We start from the raw sequence: 26,034 nt of genomic DNA, 5'->3' as shown, positions 1-26,034 counted from the left end.
AACGAGCCGTTCTCCGAGCATTGATGAACATTGGTCTGTATTCACAGACGAGCACACTGCCCAGTGAAGCACAGGTGTGCTCGTTGTTTACAATTTAAAGAGATGTTTATGTTTTGTTTCGCTTATGAGTTCGATCGGTGAATATTTCCAACTCAAACGCTAATAAAAAGCAGAATGAAACTGGATTTCAGTTAACTACTGTATCTCTCTCTCCAAACACCTTGGGAGGAGGGGAGGCTCCACTCGTCAACAATAGAAGTGTCATCAACACGTCCAGTTTCTGAATGTAAATTCACCGGACAATTACTGCATCCATTCACACATTGAGACGTTTTGGGCTCAATCGGACATTACCCGGACCTAACTCAAGGTTCCTGCTAGCATAAAGTCTGTTGCATGTTGCACGCTATGGAATGTTGCATTCGTGTGTGTGTGTGTGCGTGTGCGTGTCAATGCTGGTGTGGGAAGTGGGCTCATGGCTGTGTTCCCTGTGCAGGTTTGTGAGTCCCCATTCGTGTTTTTATACAAGCTTATGTCCATGTGCAGACAGGTGTGACTGTTCTTAACACTCACTGCACTCATGAATATGTGTTTTGTGTTTAATGAGGCCCACATTCAGGATGTGTTGGTTCAGTGCTATAGCAGGAGCCATATAGAGGAGCTGTCATATATGTCCTGCAAGGTTCAGAATAGAAACGCTAGCTTGCTGTCTCTCTCCCTCCTCCTCCTCTCCTACTCACATTCACACCAGCAAATCCTCTCATCATCTGCATGGCAGAAACTTGTGAATGTCCTTGGGGGCTTTCTCGTTCCTTCCCTCTCTCACTGACTGTGTTGCTCTCTCGCTCTCGCTTTCCTTCACTTGCTCTATTGAAAGCATCCACACTCCAGCATGTACGCAGGAATGATTGACTCGTGAACCTGCACAGCACATTAGAAAACGCCTATCATATTATTTGGTTGATTTTATTCCGCTTGCTGTATGAGGCTGTGCTTGACACAATTGTGACAAACTGTCATTTCTCTGTGTGTGTGCACTGCCATAGCATTTTGATTGTGAATATGGGCACGTGTGTCTTTGTGCATGTATCCATTACTATCCAACAGAAACACTCATATTCATTAACCTCTTAAACCCTATAAATTGTTGACCTGCTGAGTCCCCCAGGGGTCAATACTAGGCTTTTTTCCCTCTACACCAAATACCCACAGAAAATTGACACGCTCACTACGCATCATTCACGTTGGGACATTTTGTGAGCTTGTAGATCTGCTATTGTCGCAGAATGTTCGCCCCGAAATAGTGACGCTAGGGTTCATGTGGTTAGTAAGCAGAAGGGGTCTGCCCTGCTCAAGGAGGACCCATTGATACTTACTGAGATAGACGATTTCACCAAATCCAAACTCTGCAAGCCTCAGTCTGGCCACAAGCCGTCTCCTCTCAGGCACAGCCCTACAGTTCCAATGAGACTGCTGTGTCTGTTTCATAAGCCTGTGCTTCTTTTCTCTCTTGTATGAGCCGTCCTCTCGGAGCCACGCTGTGTTCAGCTGTGTTTAGGGCTGGGGAATTGGTCGACAGTCCTTTCATCCACACTCCTCTTGCTGTTGTTTGGGTTTCCAAACAAAAGAACTAGATGCGAGTTAGTTTGCCCGGAACGCTGCCTGCACCTTATCTGGACCAGAACCAACAGCCACCCCTTTTGTCTTCTTCATCTCTGTCTCTCTCTCTCCCCTATTCTGTTTCATTTCACTACGAGCCTCTTGCTCAGGTGTATGGAAAGCAAATAAAACACAGGAAAAATAAATGGGCAGTAGTCATTATTTGCGGGGGGGAGGGGGAGTTTGAGCACTTCTGATGGGGCATAGGCTTAAGCATTACAAATACAAACTGATCATTAAATGTATCTCCTTCCAATTTTATTTCCCCTTCCTCGACTCTTGGATTATTTTCTGCACAGTAGATGAGCTGCTTTCTCTGTACTGTTTTTATTAGTGAGGAGGGAGGGGCATGCCTACTGCTACCCACGCTGCCCACTGATAGCACAGAGTAAAAGGAGATTTGTGTTTCTGTGTGGACGTGTGTGTTTTTATGTGTGTACTTTGGCATTGTGGTTTCCTGCCACAAGTGAGGGTCACAACTCATAAACCCTTTCTGAAACGTATTGGTGTGTGTGTGTGGCAGTCACACACCAATGACTGTACGGAACAGACAGACGTCACACAGTTGGAATGGCCGCGAGGTCCACACAGTGGCATCTCAAAGAAGCACTGGTGTTTGAGTGTGAATGTGTGTGTTTTTACGCATTTCTATGCATGTAAATGTCTGACTGTGGATATATTTGTGTGTATTTCCTTAACCTACCCAGACATGGGCTGATGTTTTCCTTCTCAACCACATTCCCCCTGTTCGTCTCTCTCAGCAGCACCCTGACTAGCCAACACAAATCCTGTGGTCAGTTAATCACTCATGTAATTTAGTTGAATGCTCTGCCAGCAGCACTGCTTGCACAGAGGGATGGGTTATTTTTTTGTTGTTGTTTGAGAATGTCGTGCCTTTTTTTGGCCACATTGGTTATTTGGTTTTTAACCACTATGTACGTTGTGTCCCCCAAGGGTCTATACTAGCTAGGCCACCTACTTCCGACGTGACGCGTTGTGTGCGCTTGTCGATCTATGCCGTGTGTGCCGAATGTTTGCCTCAGAATAGAATGGTGGTCCCTGGAGACAGACCAGGCTAGGACAAAGCAGTGCTTGATTTATCAAAAGTATTAACCATACTTCTAACGAGAATGTTCTGAGAAGTGCATCTACTTTAAAATATCTGTTTTTTTTGCTACCGTATATTAAAATGTTTGTTCATATTATTGTACCCTTGGAGGAAAAGCAGGAGTGAACATTAACATAATGAAAACCCAAAACTCAGTGTGCAACTGTGACACGTTGCACACAGGTATGATCCCACTTTGAACAAGAGCGGCTTATCGTAGATTGTTTGATTTTAAGCATTTGAGGGGAACATGTCACATATACATTTTCGTTAATCACATGCAATGCCGGAAAGAAAGTGTCTGCTGTGTATAGTATTATTATGCCTGTATAAAAAAAACACTGTACATACATATAGGTTCACACTGTGACTTTTAGTGAAAATAAAAGCTCTTTTAGATGCAGTAGGCCATTAACTATATGTGGTCACTTGTCATTTTAGTAATTGCTCAGATCCAATCTTCACTTCACCCTGAAATTGTGAAGTGAAGTGTTAGATAAACTGAGGTGCCTAGCGGAGGAGGTCATGTAGAAAGAGAGAAATATTTTTTTCTCTAGTTTGTTTTCCCTCCCTTGAATACGCTCCAATTAAAGTCAAACGAGGGCAAGGCTAAGCCATGAGATGCTATGTTCTTCATGCTAAGCTTGGAAATGTTCCGCTAAGCTAGGAATTGTTTATGTTAGGCATGGCCAGGAAATGTAATAGTAAGTTAGCAGTACTCTGAAAATAAAAAAGCTGTTTCTTGGCTGTAATCATGGGGAAATCTTAGGTGTTTTCATGTTCAGACACTTTGGTAGCTTAGTATTTTTAACTTTAGAAACAATGGGTTGTTTTAGTATTTTTAACTTTAGAAACAATGGGTTGTTTATCCAAACAACTTCCATAAATGGTTCTCTTGCACCAAAAATATTTTCCATGTGATTACAACTTCTGAACTTCAGTCGTTTTGGAGTATAGGTTATGCCAGTGAGGATTGGTTTAGTTTGCCAACGAAAACTAGTAGCATATGTGTAGCTTAGGCTTGTTGCAGAGCAGACCGTCTCTATTAACCAGGGAGTGAAACTGGCATAAGAGTAGCTACATCAAGTAGAACAAAGCCCTGGCTATTGGAGACGGGGAGGCCTTACAACCATGGCCAGACATGATCTCACATGATGCTCAGAAACCTGAGGGGATCAGGAGGACCACCCCACAACTAGTCATTCATCAATTTTATCTACCTCATCTTTCTCTTCTGTTTGTCTCTGACTAGAGCCCGACCGATGCCAGATTCCTAAACCTAGAGGCCTAGATATATATATATATATATGTGTGTGTGTGTGTGTGTGTGTGTGTGTGTGTGTATATATATATATATATTTGTGTGTGTGTGTACACACACACACACACACACACACACACACACACACACACACACACACACACACACACACACACACACACACACTAAAGAGCTGGAGACAGGGGAGACCACGGTTATTGAACAAACACTCAATGATTACTATTGATCAGAATACAGAGCTACTTAACAAAAAAAGATAAATAAATCTGTTGCAATAGATAGCACTGCCTTGTTTGTACATGTTGAAAACGTATTTCATTAGACATAGATGGCACTCAGTTGTCTTGTTTATGCATTTTGAAAATGTATCTAATTTAATGAATTAATTTAATATATTACATGTGCAGCTACTTGTTTCCTGTTTCCTACATATCCAAACAGGCTGAGGAAGAAATACTTTCTGTACTTTCTCTCTGTCTATCTCTCTCTCTCTCTCTCTCTCTCTCTCTCTCTCTCTCTCTCTCTCTCTCTCTCTCTCTCTCTCTCTCTCTCTCATTCCAGCCGCCGTTTCTTTGACCCTGTCCTGCTGCCTATCAGCGTAGTTCTTCTCTCACACATTCTCTCTTATCCTTCTCACATTCTCTCTGTGTTGAGTAAAAGCATTCAGTATGAGGTTTTGGCTCCAGCGGGTCGTACCACCAGGGTGTGACTTGGACTGGTGGAGCCTGAGGCATTGGTGGGTTGGCATGGGCCTGGCACTGGGCCCTTAAAGTGCTGGGGCCCCGTCCAGGCAATACGAGACTGTCTGAGACACAGTCGACTGATTTCAAATACACAGCCAAACGATGCTAGTCTGAACTTACAGCCTTCTACCAACCACAATCATGGCTTTCATCATTTATGCAGTCCTGTGCATTAGCCAGACATGCAATACACAGTAGTTGTCTTGAACATTTGACCCTCAGTTTGATTTTTCATAGGGGACTTAGGGATTTAAATGCTGTTTTTGAAACAGACAGACAGACAGACAGACAGACAGACACATGTGTGTACAATGAATTAATCAAAATAAATACACACACACACACACACACACACACACACACACACACACACACACACACACACACACACACACACACACACACACACACACACACACACACACACACACTGTTTACGATTTATAGTTGTTTGATATAGAGGAACATGGAAACAACACTGGTTAAAAAAAAAGTTCAGCATTCATTGTTTTGAATTCTTCCTGAGCTAATTTGCCCACTGTTTGTGGTTGGGTTTTGCATTAATGGAAGTGCCCAGGTATGCAGCTTTGATCTTGCCATCGGAACATTTTCACCTCAGGTCTACTTTAACAGCAAGTTGTTATTCCCATGATGCACCAGGAGGCTCACACTACTCCCACTGTGCAGGGTGCTGCTGTCAGATGAAGGTTGTGCATATCTAAAAGCGTTCAGGAATTGAGAAAATGATTTTCCTCCATTGAAACTCATGTACAATTAGTATCATAAAACTTGGGACAGAACCCACATTTCTGTTTAATTTTCGTTCATGTCCCAAAGAAAAGCAAAACTTTTAAAAGTTTTTTCATGGTGCAGCGGTGTGGTGAAAGTGTTATAAGTAGGATGGAGTTCTGGTTAGGGGGGGGGGGGGGGATTTGAGAAGTTTTAGCATTTCCAATTAGTTCTGCATGATTAGTGCAGCGCTGCTCAGGACTGCAGCTCCGTTTAATGACTTTAACTGCCTTGACATCAAAGAGCCTTGTGTTAAAAAGCATGCTAACCTAATGACCCACCCTCACTGCCCACCCGCCCACCCACCTAAATGCACACATAACTGTAAACGGGTAGTTTAGAAGAGGTGAGGCCAGGGTTATTGCACATGACCTTTTGAACTGAGAATTACATGATAACAGTGACATCGCGACTACCTCCCATCCTTGGGAAAGACAGATTTAGCTGCAAGTTTGGACTGAAGGACCATCTTACCTTCTCAGAACCTGACCGATATAATATATCGGTCAGGTTCTAGTAAGATCATATAACATAATCACATAATATCGGATATTATGTGATTTGTTTTTGTGTTTGAATAGAGCTTTAGGTATCAACAAAACCGGTATCTGCAATGGACCCAACAATCTGGCTTCAGTCAGGATCTACTCTTAAACAACATAACATTAAACAATCTGGATCTTATTATCGGTTTCATTTTTTACTTTGTGTAACAAGATTTATTGCTCGGCGATAATGACCAAAATACTGCTTACTACCACAAGTTGTGTTTGTTATTGCTTGGCCACACTAGTTTATGGAACATTCTTTAGGAAACATTATAATCCTTATTTTTATTTTTTGTAATGGACATTTTGTATATTTTTTCATGTTTTTGTTTATGGATAAATAGAGAATGCAAGATAAATGGTTTGAAGGAAGAAGGGACGTTTGTTAAACTATTGGGACATTGCTGATTTCAGTGGCTCAACTGAAGGGCTGAAAAATATATCGTTATCATAATGTTATTATCTAGATATGAACATGCAAAAGGCAACGATATGGACCATATCAATAAGATGGATAAGCAAGGGGAATGTCAGATAGAGGTGCAACATCTGTCTGTCTATTTCTCGCCATAAGATCTTCATGGTGACACTGCATGTGTCCAGCACCACCTGACACTATAGGTGTGTACATTTCTCAATTCTAAGATGCATCGCGATGCATACTGTATGTGGAGGAATTCAAATATGCGGATATGTGGATGAACTCAATTCAGTGACATTATATCATCGATTATAATCTACTAACATTTATTGGAGGGCAGCAGTGTCGCATTGAACTGTGCACAAACTAGGGCTGTCCCCGACTCAGGATTTATCTATTCGAATCGGAGTCGGGAGTTTAATGCTTTCTATATAGAAAATAGGTCTTTATGACCTTTTATTGGCGGCTACAATTGCAAGTGTTTCAGAAACATTAGTGCTGATTTAGAGCACATTACATAGTGAAGTATTTTTTTTTAACATTTAAAAGCAATGAATCCGTTAACTACATGATGGCAGACAGCTTATTTTAATTGACAACAATCCTGTGTAGGACTTCATACAGTTCTGAGCACAACGCTACTATATCAAAGAGCTATGTTGCAGATCAGTAGTCGCTGGTGCTAGACTAAATAAATAACAGTAAAGAGAAAAGTGTTGTGTTGTGTTGTGTACCTCATAATTGCACCGTCAACCTTTTATCAGAGCTACAGCTGTGTGCCGATCAGTCAGTCTTTACCGCAGCGCTACTTTAGCCAGCATGAGATAATTAACCAGTCCACTCACCTAATGCTGCAGAGGTTCAAACAGTTTAACACACTTCCGAACAGTGTTTAAGTCACAGGAGCATGGTTTTCATATCATAAATATGAACTTTAGCTAAAATTTTGTGTGTAATCCATGTGATTTCTTGTTTACTATTGAAAAGCGTCATAGTAGCAACAGAAGAAGTATTTCCTCTCAAAATGGTGGATTTCAAAATAAGAGCCTCCCGTAATATGATTAGTCAACTGTTTTTATTTTTAAGTCTACTTACAGGAAGTAGATGGACTGAATTAGAAGTACATGACATACATATCAACGCTCCGACAGGCCTAGCACAAACTCTAATAGGCATGCAAGGCTAATGTTAACATTACGCCTGACATGGCTGAGTGAGGCTGTGATTTGGCTATACCATGTTTAACGATGTAGCGATTGACCGTTGTGCTTCATGGGCCTGATGATGTGCTCTGTAGTATTTGTGATGAGAACAATGATTCACTTAATTTTTTTCATTCATATTCCTATTTCATTCACTTGTTGGATCAGAACTGAAGTTTCAAAACAGAAGTTTACTTCAGTCAATTTGCTGCTAAAATACATTTGCTGCTAAAATAAATGTAACCTTGGATCCCTTTGTCCCAACTTTTTTTATACTTGAGATTTTTAAATGCAGAAAACATTCATCCGTCCATGTACTTCAGCCTGTTTCTTTATTTAAAAAGTAAGCCACTCTCGTCAGTAAACTGGATTGTGCGGCTCTACATTCTGTGGTTAACCAGGGCTGTTTTACTCATTAGTCAATTTTGGTCCCTTAATGTCCCTTGTGTCAGAAGTTCAGAACCTCTCTGTGACTTGGTGTTTGGATGCACACAGCAACGTCGACGAAATCGCTGTACAGTTTCAACGAAACATAAACTAAAGGGCTTTCTTGATCACATCGTGTATCAAGGAGGTTCTGGATCTGCTAAGTGCCACTTGGCTTTGTTGTGCTTCTAAAGTAGCCATTATTGCTGGTCTCCCCCCTGTTCCAAGCATGCACTCCCTTTCTCTCCCCCCCTCACCTCTGCCCCCTCTCCATTCATCCTGTCCTCCCCTCTCCCCTCCCTACCTTCTCTCGCTCTCTCTCCTCATTTCTCTCACATGTGGAAAGCATTATATCCTGTCTGGTGGAGAGGGAGAGCAAACATCACAGGCCGGAGGCTGGGAGGAGGGGGGGGATGGGGGGGTCGGGGTCGTTGAAATGTTAGGATCTACCCAGTAGTGACCATACCCAACCCCCCTGCCATCTCCCCTTTTCTCCCTCTTGCTGTCCATGGGCCCTGACACTGTTTGGACAAAAGGGTTTTTTGTTATTTCAGAACCACAGCACACTTGGTTACATGCTCTTCCAACTGGACGGGACTGTGCGTGTGTGTGTATCTATATCTATCTATCTCTGTCTGTCTGTCTAATATATATTATACTGTGTGTGTGTATATATATATGTGTGTGTGTGTGTGTGTGTGTGTGTGTGTGTGTGTGTGCGCGTGCGCGTGTGTGAGAGAGCGATAAAAAGGGTCCCGTCAGAGTTCACCATACCTCAGCCTTTGTCATGCTCGTTAAGTTGACATTTTGCGTGCCGTAAACCATTTTCGGGTGTGGTAGGGGTTAGGGGGATGCATGTCTCAGTTTATTATGCTTTACCCGTCACACGTTTTGAGCTTCTAGATCGGCTATAAATACATAATAATGTTTGAAAATGTATGAAAAAAAAATCCATATTGAAACGATTATGCAAAAATAATTGTGATATCTCAAATAATCAGGCGAGCATGTCATAACTGTGACAGTCCTACTACCCACAACATCAATGTAGTGGTGCACAGGGCATCATTTTGCCCATGCGGTACCCCTCCTCCCCCAAATAAATAAATACAATCTGTTCTAATGTTTACACAAACTGTAAACCACTGGTGTTAAACATGGTAGAATGTTTTAGATCACTAACAGATTACGTTCCAGCTTTGGGTTTGAAGGAGAAACATAGTCTCTTGTCCTGTAATCCAGCTTCATGAGAACTCGCTGTCCCTGCTGCTGTAATGGGATGCCTCATCACCAGTGATGGTAGGGGCACAACAACACAATTCAAGTACACAGTAGAATCCTCAGTGTGGTGGGGCCGTGGGCCTGATCTAACTCTGCGAGCGTACACATTTGTGCACCCGCAGAGTTACAAATGGATACATGAACACTGAGGATTCTACTGTGTAAACCGGGCCTAGTACACAATAGCTCGCAGCATCAGTTTGGGTCACAAGTTATTTTGAAAAATAACTGATCTATTTGGTTGAGTATTGTTTGTTTACTTTTTAAAAGAAGCACGCAAACTGAATTGCACAGGGAACTGGTTAACGGCCTAGTACACAAACACAATAGCTGCTCGCAGCATCAGTTTGGGTCACAAGTTATTTTGAAAAATGGGGGGCCCCCGAGGGAAGATTTAAAAATCGTTGCTGTCATGTGGATGTTTTTAAGTTGCTCCACATTGAAAAGCCATCATAAATATGATGTTTTTTCCACATAGTATCATGTGGTCAGTGTTAGTAGCCATTGTGTCCCAAAGGGCTCAGAATGGCCTCATGTTTTATGGGCTTGCCAGAAAACCCACAAACTTGGTTACTCTGGTAACAGACTGAAACTACCACTCAAACAGGCATTATTCTGTGGATCTGGCCCTTTATAATTAGCTATACATACTCTATGCAACGTTCACTTCATGCATTTGTAGACGATTTAAGTATCCTGAATTGCTGTGGTTGAAAGCATCTGACGGTTGCTTTGGCTTCAGTGTCCTTTCAGAAACCAGGTTTTTGAGAACTCATTTGATGCAGAAGAACTTCTTCTTGTGTACCAGCAGTGAGGAGTATATGTGGTCAGTTAAAGCGACATTGAACTTTGGTAGACCCTGTCTTTATGTACTATGTTTGAGTGTAATCGGTCTGATCTATATGGTTGAGTATTGTTTGTTTACTTTTCAAAAGAAGCATGCTAAATTGCACAGGGAACTGGTTAACGGCAAGAAAACATTTTTCTTACGGAGCAGGATTTACGGGGAGAGAGCATGGGAGTGGAAACGGTGAAACAAAAACATGGATGTTTCAATGCATCTTTGGAGTGCCTAAAAGAGTTGAAGCCACCTCAACATTTCACGCAGCGACAAGGGGTTGGGTGTCAGTTTGTAGCTTCATGTCGCTATGCCTTCCATTGAAAATTACTTGTAGCCTGTTGCTTTGTCTCTGGGAGTGAGAACACCGTATGACACGCAGATGTTAGACATCTAGCCATTGTTTTTACTTGGGGGCATATGAAGGGCTGGATGGAATGGCTTTGTGGTTTTTAAATAAATGATTAACTTTAGATAGTTCATTCAGTACTGTCAGTCAGAATTATGTCAACTTAAGGGTCAAGTCTTAAATTTAGCAAATAGTATTTTACTATACTTTTGTTTGGCTGCATGAATGCCCAGATACACAATTATTACCCATGCACAAGAACAAAAGGACACACTAACAGATATACACAGAAAACAAAACTGGAGTAGGCTAAAATAGATGGACAAATCATACACCGCAACGTGTTGAAAGCCCTCAGACAGCCGGCTACACAGCTAGCACTAGAAACAGACACAAGCACTGGGTGTGGGCAGGGTATCTGGAGCCATAGCCTCAGGTTGTATATTGGTTAGAGTCACCAAATTAAATTGACCCGCTGAACCTCCTAAATGCTGCAGCAAGCAGTTGGCAGACACAGCCCGCCAGCCATTTAATTAGCCGTCCAGCTCCACGGTTAGGTGGAAATGGAGCCTCACTCAATTAGCTGGGATTTGATTTGTCTGTGTTTGTGCAGTTGGTGTTCAGAGATCTACACTTCTGTCACGACCACAACCGTGTTTATTTTGGATGTCTGCCATACCTGAAGAGTATTGAGATATCTGCTTGCCCGCCATGTGGATTATATCAGAGAAGGCAGTGATGGACATCAAGCCGGTTGACAAGAGGCCAAAGGGTGGGTGAATGTGAGTTGTAGCACAATTTGCAACCTGACGCCTAATTTATACTTAGTTGTGTGCCGTGTCTCACACCTAAAAAAAGGCCGATCTACAAGCTCACAACGCGTCGCAGCCCGGCTCGTGAGCCTGTATATTGGCTATTTTTTATGCAAGGCACCAGTGCACAACCAAGTATAAATCATGCATGAGATGTGGGTTAAAAAGTGAAAGCAAAAGCACTTATTTGTATCACTGCCCTGCTCACTACCCAGTCTGTGGTGATATAAGATGTATCATTCATTGATTGACTATTTTATTAGACAGAAATGCAAACAGCACGAGCACAGTCAAAAACAAGTAGTCGAAAAGGATAACACAAAAAAATCCAGTGGACTTGTTTCCATTGAGGTCCTATATATTCAATTCATCAACAAACACTGTAGAAAACCATTATGAATCGTCTTTACAGAGGTGAGGAAAATAAATAATGATAAATAAACTAAATGAAAGAGCTATTCGTCTAGTTTATTAGCCTATATTGGTTTGGTGTACAGCGTTTCAGTGACCTAAAGGCACAAGAGATATTCTCTTTTTCTGTTGAAAAAAACCCAATCTATTTCTCACTCTCTCTCTGCTTTGTAGCCCTCAGAAAAAAACTGATATTGGAGAATGGTCAGGTGGAGCGCTAGGGATGGAAAGGGGTCTGTGGAAAAAAAAATGCACACACACACACATCATAGGCAAAGCTCCAGCGCCTCATCCCTGTCTTCCGCCCTTTGTAGTGCAATGAGCAGAGAGGCTGGGAGGGAGAGAAGAGGGGATGATCTACTGAGAGGAGAAATGTGTGCAGCATGGTAGGAAGCAGCAATAGTTGTCCCAGGTGTTTTCAGCCTTTTAACTGTTGTTGGCTGTATGGAACCCAGCCTGTCGGCCTGTGAACAGCTGCAGGACACACCAAACCTGGGGTTTGCATGTGAAACGTGCACGCGTGACAACATGCACGTGCACGCTCAATTCTCTAGACAGACAGATGGATCGATAGATAGATGACCGCTATTGAGCCTCCAAGAATTCCACTTGTATTGGCAGTACCGCAGTATGAAACATGAAAAAGTATAAATTACAAAATAGTGAAAGTACGAGTAAACGGGTGGTAACAAACAGGGATTAGGAATAGAGTACCAACTAGAAAAAGTCCTCCTCGGAGCACAGGTCTCCGCCAGGTCAGGTAGGTTATAGTGGGCCAGCAATGTTTGGAATTTGCCAATCAGGATGGAATATGAAAAATCGGATCCGTCTCGATCCCTTGACTATAGAGATAATGTGTACTGATTTGCGTGAAATTTTGATAAAATCTGAAGGAGTGATATCAATCTTTTTTTTACATAAGTCGGCTCCTGGTGGCGCTATAAAAGGCAGATGTGAAAAATGCAGGGCAAAGGTTTTTCCTTGGCCTCTAGGGAGTGCGCATACTAAGTTTTACACAGATCAGTGCAGTTATAGGTAAAAACACGAATTGGCCTGTTATAGCGCCACCATGAGGCTGATTTGAACATTTTCAAGTGGCATTTCTTCCTCGGCCTAGTGAGAATGTGATCGAGTCATTTGGAGTGAACATCGGCCGATTTTAAATCGGTGGCCGATCGATCGGAGCATCACTAATGCATGCGCACCTGTATGCATGATATGCACACTCATGTGCACGAGTAGCTGACATGATTATAACAGCTTGCATTTAGAGAGCTAGACACAGACAGACACACACAGAGAATATAGAGCATCATTTGAGCTGCGCCCCACCCAAGTGATGCTCCCATTATGCTGCTCAGTGTGTTCAAAGGTAGTCCCTGGACCACTGATCAACAAGCCCTGAAGACGGGATTAATGTGTGTGTGTGTGTGTGTGTGTGTGTGTGTGTGTGTGTGTCTGTGTGCACTCTCTCCAGTCCAATGTGAAATTGCTATGGCTCACGGCTCTGCCCTGGCCTTTGAAGATGGATGAATTGCTAATAGGTTTAACACCCCCCCCCCCCAACTCTCCGTCTCTGTAACTCCTCTACCTCCGTCTGTCTCACTCCCTTCTTCTCTCTTGCTGGTGCAAGTTTTTCATCGTTCCTTCTTTACCTCTCTTTTGCCCCTCTCTTCTTGCCTGCTGCCCTTTTCCTTTATATCCTACATCCTTTCACTTCCCCTTTCCCAACATACAGCTCGCTCGCACACACACACACACACACACACACACACACACACACACACACACACACACACACACACACACACACACACACACACACACACACACACACACACACACACACACACACACACACACAGAGAAATCTCATTCTGGGGCAGTTATTAGAGGTCATCTCCCTTCACCATCAGGAATTTCTCCTTTCTTAAGGAGACTTGCTCCATTGAGAAGAAAAGAGTCACTTAAAAGGGTAAAGTGCCTCTTGCCACACAGTACCACATTCCCAAGAGGGCCAGACGGAGATCTCCAAGAAAGAGGCACAATTAATTGGCAGTCATGCCCGTTTATGTGTGAGTGTCCTTGTGATTCGTTGTGTGGGCTCTGCGGATTTCATGGTTCTTTAAACACATTTTTCATTGCAATACTACCTTTTTTTTGGTGGACATTATACTGTAGGTGGGTTACGCCTGGTTTATACTTAGCTTCGTGCCGGAGTCACGTGCCTACAATAGCTGCTCTAGAAGACCACAGCACGTTTGTGAGCTTGTAGATCAGCTATTTTCAGTGTACAACTCAGACGCACAACTAAATGTAATAAAGCATCACATGAAAGAAGAAACAGAGATGCCAGGTACTCTGAACTATATTGATAAGCTTATGTATTATTATTATTAGCTATTGTTATTATTATTATGAGCTATTATTACTATTATTATTATTGTTAGTCTGATATGTTTAGGTCTGTTCAGGATTTCTTGCTCATTATCTTGAATGAAAGGAGGTGTTGCACCATATCTGCAGCACAATGGTCAGTCCTTCTCGAGCAGCTCTTTGAAGGATTGAAAATACTTTTCTAAAACATGCTAAAAGCTTCTTGACCCAATATCTCGGCAACTAAAACACAAGTGCTTTATTTGAATGGACTCGGGATCAGACATGCTTCTTAGAAACCATAGGATGAAGTTGAGCTGGGGTTTAGCCATTCCTGCTAGCCACTCATCTGTGGTTGGGATTAACCCAGAGAAAGTCCGACTTAATAACTGGCCTAATGGGACCCACCTCAGTGCTCTAAGATCAAGGGACAGGACCTGACTAATTATCTTTAAAGGTCAATGTTCCAACAAGTTGCCTATTTAGAAAACATGGGCCCTATAAGAACATTAGGGTGTGCAAAGATGCCGAAATGGGGGTTTGAGCGAGGTTTGAATGAAGTAGCCTATTCAGACAAAACCGTATTCAGAAACAATGCCCTCTCTAATCAGCACCTTGTTAAAAAAAGAAAATAGGCCTAATGTTCAAAAGGTTGCTTGTTCAAATCCAGTATGCACTTATGGAAAATACAGTTTAGGGAAGAGGCCTCTGTTTTGTAGCTGATGGCTAGTCAGTTACCCATACCCTGAGTTTGTATGGAATTCACTAGAGCAGTGGGTACGGACATGTGACTGAAGAAGCCATGGGGGGTGCGTGCGTGTGTGTGCGCCGTGCACAAGTGTGTGACTATGGGTCAGGGGAGGCCACAAGTCCATGGTGGCCCAGGCAGCCGTAGGCCTCTCAGGTTTCAGAGCCAGGCATTCCTCCTCGGCTGCCGTGTAGCTGTGAAAACCACAAGAGCTGTTCCAACAACAAACAGGGAAAAGACAGCTAAGCTACAGCTAATTAGGTGTGGGAGTTTTCAGTTTGTTTTAGTTTACTTTTCCCTTTTTTTCCAGCATAGACTGTTTTCTTGGACACAAAATCCCATTCATTTTCCAATGGAAGTTGTTTTCCTCTCTTTCTTTTTCTTGGCCTTTTCTCCATTATTTTCTCTCTCTCTTCACGCGTTCCTGATCACATGATCGCTGTGAAGCAGTTGCCATTCTGTTTGTGTGTGCTGCTACGTTGTGTTTATTTGAGAATTCCCTTCCACAGAGGTGGGCTCAGAATGGTAACCTGCGTGGCTGCTTATGTGTTTTTGTAAATAACTTGGTGAGGAAGTATTGGGTGGCTGTATGTCTGTCTATTAGTAGCTGTAGTAATGGTAATAATAAAGAAATATTATAAAGTACTACGAAATAAAGCGAATAAAAGTGTAATAAAAGTATGATGAAGGGATGTTTAGCCCAGCTGGTCTCATTAAGCTAATAAAGAAAAGATTATGATTGAGCACTTTCTTAAAGTGCTTTTTAATAAACATTCTCCACCTGCTGATACATCTCATGACATCTAAATTCGAACGGCCGCTAACAAAATTACGGCCACTGTTTTGAAAACAAATCAAATATCATCATCATCCCAGTATGAAGGATTTAGCCCTGCATTTTTCACTTTGGTTCTGCAATGCAGTTATTTTTTAAATTTCCAAATTGTTAGCACCCAGTTTTAGCCAATACATTGAATTCAGATTTCCCCAGATGTATCAGTTAGTGGAGATCTCTGATCATCTGCCTACATGAGACTAGTCTCCCATAGGGAAAATGTTCAGTGCTTTTTAAGAAAAAAGAAACAACATTGCTAGTTTCATAGGAAAGTTTTTCAGCAATTCAGCTCTTCAATTAAACCTAATCAAATTTCAAGATTTTACATAGTAAGTCTATGCATAGTTGTGTGTGGCTATGACGGTGCATCCTTTTCTCTCTGTGTCTATAATTTTGCATCTCTCTCTCTCTCTCTCTCTCTCTCTGTGCCTGTAATTTTGGGTTCTCTTTTTATTTTCCTAATGCATTCTCTCTTGTGCTTCCCTGACCATGTCTGTCTTTAATTTGTTGAACAACAAAAAATACCTTTCAGCTTTTCTAGACAATTTCTCTTGGACTCTTGGGCTTTTCTTATGTTTGGGAAGCCATCTTGACGTGACAAGTCAAGTCTCCCCTCGATTGTGTCGCATGAGTCACTGCTTTGTTTTATTTTTATAGAGTTCCACTGAAGAGGGCGAGGGTTGTGTTATGGCAACAAAATGGAGGTCTAATGCAAGTGAACTTCAGGTTAGCTCGATGCTATGCATTCTGGGCAATTTCAGCCCCTCTGGAATGCTTCTGAGTTCTGACAATAGGTGTGGACAAGCAGTGGGAACAAGTGCAGCATGGAACCAAGGAATTCAGGGCTTCGTGCACAGTGGGGAAAGTCACAGTGAAACACCTACCTACTTTCTGCCTAAAGCCTGATTTATACTAAATCGTACAATGGTGAAAATAGCCAATCTACAACCTCACAACGCGGTGCGTGCATTGGTGCGTCGTGAGCTTGTAGATCTGCTATTTTCAGTCTGCGACATCCTCGTACGACGGAGCATAAACTTGGCATAACACTGTAAGCAAACATTAGTTTTATGGTGTTTGTACCTGGCACGAAGCACTGCTCCCTATGTTTGGGAAGTTAGGGTGTATGTGTGAGTAGTCAATGGCACCCTGGAGACCAGCTGTGTAAAGGTTGTGTGTGTGTGTTGGTGCGTGCGTCCGTGCGTGCGTGCATACGTACGTGTGTGTCAGAGGTGGTTCTGTATACCAACAGTTAAAATGTGGTTGTTGTTGTTGTTGAATGTTGTTGTTTTTCTGGGGCTCTCATGTCACAAATGGTTACTTTCTTTACTTGCAAATGAGGGGCATTTAAACATTCTTTCAGGCTGGAAGCCAAATGGCGAAATCTTGATCCAGTCTGAGGAAAACCTATTTCCCTTCCTGTCATGCTATTGGACATGGTCAGCAATCCATTTAGGTTTTGATGTATAGTTCTAGAAACAGATTTAAGCTGATTTAAATCATCATGGTTCCACCCTTGCGGTATTAGGTTTTTAGTTTAGCACTTTCTTGGCTATAAATAGTTTATTCAGACCATTGCCATTAACCCATTAAGACCTGAAGCCTATTCTACATGTCTCCTAAATCCCAACAGTTTTCTGAAAAACTTATGTTTCTATATCAGTGGTGCTCAAACTTTTTCATGTCAAGGACCCCCAAAATGTATATGTATTTGGCCACCGACCCCATCTCAAAATATTTTGTTCCAGGGACCCCACAGAGGCAAAGATTTGAGTAAAAAATGTTCGCTTTAAAAATATATATATTCAAAGATTTGCACACATTTTCACGTTTTTTCAAAAATAGCAGATGTACAAGCTCGAAGCAAAAATAGCAGATCTACAAGCTCATAGCGCGGCACTCGGTGCCGCGGTATGAGCTTGTAGATCTGCTATTTTTGAATAGCCAAAGTGTAAAATAATGCTTTTTAGCTCAAATCTAAAAATGACACAGATGCGTTCCAGGTCTTAATGGGTTTAAGGCTGTTTATACTGTATCTCATAATTGCCCTTCTACTTCCATGAGGTTGTACCAATACATGTATAGAACACAACAGATATTTTTAATTTATAGCAACACTGTGTGCTTTTATGTCAAACATGAACAAAGAAAAACAACATAAAATTGGAAGAACTCAAACTATGTGGGTCTGGTGACACATTTGTTCGATTGTGTTGTTTGGTGTCCATAACAATAATCGTCGTCGGGTGAACAACATATCTGTAATTCTTTTAGTAGGCACATGATTTTTCCAAAGGTAACGTGAGCAGGTTCTATTTCACTTTTATCCGAAAATACATGGGCATGTATGGACAAAATAATATAATAAGGGAGGATTCTATCTGTTCGGAGCTATGCAAATCACACTTGTGACTGCCTAAATTCATTTTGACCTTGCAGGTGGAATTTGATCAACTGAAACGGAGAGGTTTTTATACAGTAGAGCTACCACATGGTGAAAGAGTAGATTTATTTATTCTCTGAGTGATAGATGGGAACAAAATGGTTCACAAATATCTTCATAATGGCAAAAGAACTGAAGAAATGGTCTGTCACCCTCACCAATGATATGAACTTGTGTTCACACAGTATCTGGGCTGGGTATTGCCGACAATCTCGCAGTACGATACTCATTACGATACAGAGGCTACACAATACAATATGTATTCTTTCTGAACATTCTGAACGCACATTCCTGTGTGGCATGTGGTTCTTTTGGATGCAAATCATTAATATTTACAGGGAAATGCCAGCATCTACCGTAACATGAGTCAATACATTTCCATCCATATATATATATATTTGCCATTGCAGGTCCTACAGGTCGAAACACTGGTCCTCAACATGGGGTCCGGGGGCCCCCAGGGGTCCTTGAGAGGGTTCCAGGGGGTCCCCAGCTAAATGATTGATAAGGAACCAAGTGAACCTTTTACGGTTCTGTAACTCTGAGAGTGTGCAAGTACGGGTCCATTTGGTTCCATTTGCACACTCTCAGAGATAACAATCCTATCAGATGGTGGTTCATGGCTTAATGCACATAAAACTGGGCCTCTTTGAAATGAAATAGGTTGAGAATCACTGGATTAAATGACCTCATGCTCTTCTAACCTTGTTCTCTCTCTCTCCCTGTCTTTCTTTTGCTACTCTCTCTACAGAGGATCTTCAACTCATTTGTATACACTGAGAAGACATCCAATGGAGAGACAGAAGTGCAGCAGGTGAGTCACAAAGTCGATAACTGTCCTTAGAGGTGTGCGTGCACAGGTTCACACATTTTTCATAGTGTGCTTCTGTGCCCATGTCTATTCAGCTACAATTAACACATCTTTTTTTTTACAAGCACGCACACACACACACACACACACACACACACACAAAACCAGCCTTCAGAGGAAAAACTGGGTTTATTAAAATTCTATGGGTGCTGTCTCATTGGCTTTGAAGTTCTCTCTGTGTTTCTACTCCTCTCTCGCCTGTTTCACAACATCAGAACTGAGCTGTACAGCATAAGGCTGAAATTGTTTTTTCTATTCTTAGCACTGGAAACACTTTTTGCAAGATAATGTTGCATCATGTTTCTCCGCAGATATTATACACCAATGCCAAATTAAATCCATTGATTCATTTTAGGATGATTATTTTAGTGACTTATAAATGCCACATGGTGATGCTGCCATTTTCATGTTAAATTTATATTGGGGTTGTAGGGTTAGGAGGAGTTCTTCTCTTGCCGCAACGTCAGAATAAAATAAAAGCAATTCCACTTCAGATAATAACTTTGAGCTGCAATCTGATGGGATGATTTATTGTCATCCGCTCGAATTCAGCAGCGAAAGTCTAAATATCCGCTCTGGGCCCCCAGGCAGAGAGTGTTTGATGAATCCCAGGTATCTAGTATGTCATCTAGTAGGCACATGTTGGGTTGTCTGTGGGCATGAGTTCCTGTGTGTGGGGGATCTTGGAAGAGTGGCTGGAACTCCAGACTGGTAAACAGCCACAAGCAAGTACAGACAGGTTGGTGTTTGTTTGCATTTCCTGTGCGTGCACACACACACACACACACACACACACACACACACACACACACACACACACACACACACACACACACACACACACACACACACGTGTGTAAGTACATAGGCACGAGTGTGTATGTGTGTTGGCTGGGTGAGACATTTCTTGCCTTGCAATTCAGTTGGCATAGTGGTATTGTTTCGTGGATGGTTTTTTATCGCAGCATAGCCTGTTAACCACTTCAACTTAATTTAATTTTCCTCTTTTTTTAACCTGAAAAAGAGATTTCTGTTTTATTTTCATTCAATCCAGAAATAAATCATATGCTTTCAGAGATGAAAGCACGATGAAAGCATTATAACAAGTCCATATATATGGTAATTTGCATTTAATTGAGAGAACACTGTTTAAAGTACTTATTAGACTGTAGATTGATTCCCACCAGGATCCTGTTCCTTCCTCCCATTCGAAAAAGGAAATGTTTTAATTAGTCTGGGTCTTGCAACCCTCCTCGGTGGGTCTATAGAGTTCCCATGTATTCTATTACCCCTGAGCCCCCCTTTTGAGGTGGGTGGCACTTCACAAGTCAGCCCTGGCATACTTGGCATGGGTCTTCCTTGGGCATGGGGGGGCTCTTTGCTTCAGCCAAAGCTAGGCTCAATTAGCGGGGTGTCTACAGAGGAAGTGAGGTTTCGGGAGAGTACTGTGGGGGTGGCTGTGAAGTCCAGAGAAGACATAGTAAAATCCTGAGTCTCTCAGAGTTAAATGAACTCTCAGGATTTTACTGTGGAGCTGGCTTCTCTGCTGTAGTTTCTCCTCTGGAAACTCATTAGGGAGTCGGGAGACACAGACATCTGCCTCTCTGTCATGACATGGGGCCTCACTCACTCTCTGTTGTTGCCTTCATATCTGTGTATATAGAAGGACCAGGGTTCGATTTGCCTGGGAGGGGATGGGGCGGAAATCCAGTCCTCTGCTTTTGATACCCCCCCCTAGTCTGGACATGCATTTTCTTTTTGGAAATGTAGGCTGATGCATGTGTTTGATATTTGTTTGGTAATGTCACTATTCAAACGTTGAATAAAAAACAGTTAACCTTGGCATCCTTTGGGCAAATTACAAAATGTATTGACTCAACTCCTACAATTCCAAGTGCTTGTCTTGGTGGGAGGTCCCCAGTTCAGAATATGATTATTTTGGGGGGTCCACAGTTCAAATATGATTCTTTTGGGGGGTCACCAGTTCAAATGTGATTATTTGGAGGGATCACGGCCTGAAAAAGGTTGAGAACCACTGTCCTAACCCATACACATGCTGCACGCATGATATTTAACATAACTAAATTCAGTAGGGATGTCCTGATTCAAATCATCCAAAACTTGATTTTCAAATCCAGCATGCTCGTTACATGTCTGTGGTTTCAAGACACCACTGTATGCTATATCAGTTTTGGTGCATGCATTAGCGAACATTGTCACACTAAACTGTTAAAACTGTGTGATAATCTAACGTTGCCTTATTTAATGGCATGTCTGTGATTGGCTAATATCAGTACAGCCTATAAGCCAGAGGGGCGGGCTTTGTAATTGGCTAGTTAGTTGTATAGATCCCATAAGCCGAATGGACAGGTGCACGATTGGACATTGGCTACTTCCGGTTTAGCCTCACGGGATAGTATCCCATGGCTTGGAGGGATGATTACTCTGTGATAATTAATTTCACCAAAAAAACATAGTTGTTGACCTTGAACGATCTGAAATATATTCTAGAATTGAGGTCCTGCTGTCGGCGTGCTCAAGGAATATGATGATGATCGGTGTAGTAGTGTCACTAATATGCGAGATTAGCTTCGGACACACACACACACACACACACACACACACACACACACACACACACACACACACACACACACACACACACACACACACACACACACACACACACACACATACATTCTTGATCTCCTGGCAGAGATAATAATCTACATTCATATGCTGGATGGTGCTGTCAGCAGATGAATCAGGGAGCAGAGATGATTACGTTTTTGCTCTTGACCGAGACAGATGCTCCTACAATAGTCGGCAGATAAAACAGAATCTGTAGAGGCACAAAACACAATCTGATCTGCCCACATTCCCACTGTGTGTGTGTGTGTGTGTGTGTGTGTGTGTGTGTGTGTGTGTGAGAGCATTGTGTCTATGTAGTATTTACTAGATGTTGCTTGTGTGAGAACCCTAGCAGCAATGGGGTCACTCTGGTAGATTAGTCTTGTGACATTTAAGAAATTGAAGGAAAATGCCAATTATCATTGGTTATCATTTGTCATCATTTTGAAGCAGCATTTTTGCAGCTGTGAAGAAGTTGCACATTTTTAAAGGACATACTGTGACCAAACTGGGATGTTTTGCTGCAAATAGCACTCAAATCATGTTGATTTCAAGTTGCAATTTGTGACAGATGCATTATGAATACAACGGTAAAGCCAGCAGCAGTCATTGTGGGAATATTGCATTAAACATGCACAAACAAATGGCGTACTCTGTATACATTCAGCTATTCCACTGAGCTGATTGCATGTCAGCCCGAATAGTCTTTTAATTCCACACTGCTCAACTCAAACCTTCAGATGATTCATGTTCAGAATCAAGCTCTTCCAAACAGGACTTGGTCTTCTTAACCAAAAGCCCTATTACACATGGATGTGGTCTAAGGTTGGCCGACGGGGCTTAAACCTCAATGCACTCCAAAGCAATCGAGACACAGGGTGCCCGGTCATATGCATTTCGGTTCTGTGGCTGCAACCAACCCCACTGTCCCATTACGAGCCATAGCCAAAGGAGTGGTATAGGTTTGGTCAGTGAGAGAGGAGATCCCTGTTTTTTGGGAGAGTGCGGTTAATTTGTGGCGAGTAGGTCCGAAGGGGTGGCTTTGGCTACAGCATAGCAGGCAGTAACTTAAGCTGTAACTTGCACAGCTAGATTTTGGTCCTTTTTTCTTAAGCTACTCTCTGTCATGTTCAGGCTCGCTCAAACACCAGCTTTTATTCTCTTCCCCCCGTCCCACTCTTTTTTGACTATGGAAACAGTCTTGGCTGAAACACTGGGTCATTTTCCCTCTTTAATGCAAAGTCCACTGAAGCTAATTGCCGTGCAGCCACGTCTGTTACTTGTTTCCCGTAATGTCTTTGTGTGTGTGACTGCATTGAGTGTGTCGGGGTGCCTATGTGAATGTGTGTGTGTGGTTGCATATGCATGTATGCAACACTTGTGGTGGGGTAGTAGGCCTAGTACGGTCTGGGCGTTGCCTCAAACCCCTGTTAAACTCTAATAGGAATAGCGGCTGGCTGATTAGGTGCATGGGCTGTCGGCGGTTCACGCCACATTTCCCTGCTCTCTTGGTTGACACCGTACTTTTTGTAGGCACTGGCAATTATGGGAGTTGGACAAAGGGGCTCCAGTTACTGTGGAAACAGTCCTTTATATTGTATAATTAACAAGGCCGAAATAGTTACGTTTTACATGGAGTGTCGGCTAGTTTAATCTGGTTCAGCCGAGACACTCTCCCATGTAATGGTTTGTAAATACAGTTTACCCACACAGATGTAGAAAGCTACTCCCACAGCCATTTTAAAAGCTCCATTGGGTGATGCAGTTCTCTAACCCCGACATAGCGTATGATATTATACCTATACACCTCGTGCTAACTAAGAAAAGCGTTGATAATTTGTGTTCTTAGCCATGTCCTTTGTGTCCTCTTTAGCTTCATGTTTAATGGACATTTCATGAAAACAGATTGCTGACGTAGCTCAAAAAGAATCAGTAATTTATATGTGCGCACATGTGAGTAGGAAGACCTCTTGGGCTTTCTAGCTTCAGAGAGCAGGAACAGGAACCTGTTGTGAAGACCTGCTGGTGTGCTGGTTATTAATGTGTCCCGGGGGGGGGCTGGTGGTACGGTGGTTATTAGTGCCTCCCAAGAGGCTGGAACCCTTTCTGAATGATGTGCGCTCAACCAGATCTCACTCCTTCAGAGAGGAGGTGTAATGTATGCCTGTCCAGGGGCCTGCTGTAAGGGCCCCAGTGAACACTGATTGAATTAGCCCGGCGCCTTTTGTTTAGAAAAGCCATTTTCTCCTTCCTGCTCACAGTTTCCATGCTTTTTAAAGGAAAAAATGCACCCCAGAGTAGTATTCACATGATGTTTTTTATTTCAGAGGAAATATTGTATGAGTTTTTTCATAATTATATAGGAAACTGCCATAAGAATTATTTCCTTATTATCTTTGTAGGATAGCTGTTAACGTCTACAAATGATTGAAATTCACGGCCACAGCAATCCCCTGTGTGAAACCAGGAGGGATCGTCATCTGTTTTTAAGAAGGATCGTCCCTTCAAAACGACATACTTCCAAGCTTCCCTCAAGCCAGTTTCTGTGTTTTCATTTCATTCGTGGGCCAGAATTTCCCTTTAATTAATTAGTCATGTGCAATGTGGAAGTGGAGAGGTTTACCAGCCACAGGCATCCATCATCGTGTTCTGCCTTTAACAGTGATGGATTTCACACTTAGGCAGACCTGAGTTCTGGCCATCCTCGATGATTCTTAACTTCCATTTCTGAACACTGAACCGTATCTGCTCCTGCGCATGTGGACGTGTTTGTACACTTTGACTCCACAGATATGCATAAATAACAGCGTGCAGGCATTACTGCACACTGATATGCATCGAGTGGTGGAAAGTAACTAAGTACATTTACTTAAGTACTGTACTTAAGTAGAATTTTGAGGTATTTGTACTTTACTTTACCTTTCAAACATGTTAGTACTCAATATTTTCAAACATGTTAGTACTTTTACTTTTGGCACTTTATACTGATACTTTTTTTACCAATACTTTTGTACTTTTAATCAAGTAAATTTAGAATTCTGGACTTTTACTTGTAGCAGAGTACTTCTGCATTACATTATTGATACTTTTACTTAAGTAAAGAATTTGAGTACTTTTTCCACCACTGTATGCATGCATACATGCATGCAAGAAATCACGTTTGCACTATACCGGTGATCATAATCCAGATGCATAAATGTACTTGCGTAGATTGTGTATAGCACGTGTGCCATGTGCTGTAGCTTGTGTTGTGAGCGCCGTAAATCCCTCACAATAGTGCCAAGTGATGACTGCAATTGCCACAAGAGACAAGTGCTTTACTAAATCAATGGAAATATCACCGCAAATGTAGTCATTAATCCTTTTCCTGTTTGTGTGTCCCGCAGCTTGCCAAGAAGATCCGTGAAAAGTTTAACCGTTACCTGGACGTGGTGAACAGGAACAAGCAGGTCGTGGAGGCCTCGTACACCGCCCATCTCACCTCGCCGCTCACCGCCATACAGGACTGCTGCTCCATACCGGCCTCAATGATGGAGTGAGTTTTATACTGTATATCTCGCTTTCTCTCTTTCCGTTTGTGTCCCCAAAACATACTTTTAAAGAAGAATTTTTGACTAAGTTTTTCTTACCTTTTCTATGATGTTATGATATCTTAGGATGAATGGTACAGTAGAACATTTTCATAACACCATCCTGGGTTCGCCACAGCTTAAAACGTGCGTGGATAGGCCTTGCGTTAGATCACATATTTTATTAGCTTTTTTTTTTTGTGAGATCTGACGTTCATAGTGACAGAACACTGTCAAAAAATTATAATAATAATAATAAAAACAGAAGTCTCGCTAGATCTCGAGATTTCAATCTTGTCTAGCGAGACTTAGGTTTTGTTTTTTTTGGTTGCATAATGTTCTGTCACTATGAACGTCAGATCTCACAAAAAAGAAAGAAAAAAAAAGCTATTAAAATATGCGATCTAGCGCAAGGCCTATCCGCGCACGTTTTAAGCTGTGGCGGACCCGGGATGGAGTTATGACATTTTTCTACTGTACCATTCATCCTAAGATATCATAACATCATAGAAAAGGTAAGAAAAACTTAGTCCAAAATTCTCCTTTAAGTTGGCAACCTCAAATGACAGCGCCTATCTTGTGCACTGCAAATGCACAGACTGGTTGTGCATACTCGACGTATGTTCATATATCCCTGTGGAGGTAATAAACCCACATTGAGTTACAGCCTGTTAAATTGTTAAAGATGGGGC

At 42.1% G+C, this 26,034-nt stretch overlaps 1 protein-coding gene across 1 annotated transcript in view; it reads left to right on the top strand.

The window, feature by feature from the left end:
- Positions 1-26,034, top strand: part of cachd1 (cache domain containing 1) — a 100,647-nt gene that overhangs the window by 16,077 nt on the left and 58,536 nt on the right. Inside the window, exons 2-3 of the mRNA XM_084067251.1 lie at positions 19,023-19,085; positions 25,160-25,308. Of these exons, the coding sequence (XP_083923377.1) occupies positions 19,023-19,085; positions 25,160-25,308 (212 nt within the window). The remainder of the gene's footprint in view (positions 1-19,022; positions 19,086-25,159; positions 25,309-26,034) is intronic.

Source organism: Gymnoscopelus microlampas, assembly GCF_963454915.1.
Source record: "Gymnoscopelus microlampas genome assembly, chromosome: 9".
Taxonomy (NCBI): Eukaryota; Metazoa; Chordata; class Actinopteri; order Myctophiformes; family Myctophidae; genus Gymnoscopelus; species Gymnoscopelus microlampas.
This window is presented reverse-complemented; position numbering and strand designations above follow the sequence as displayed.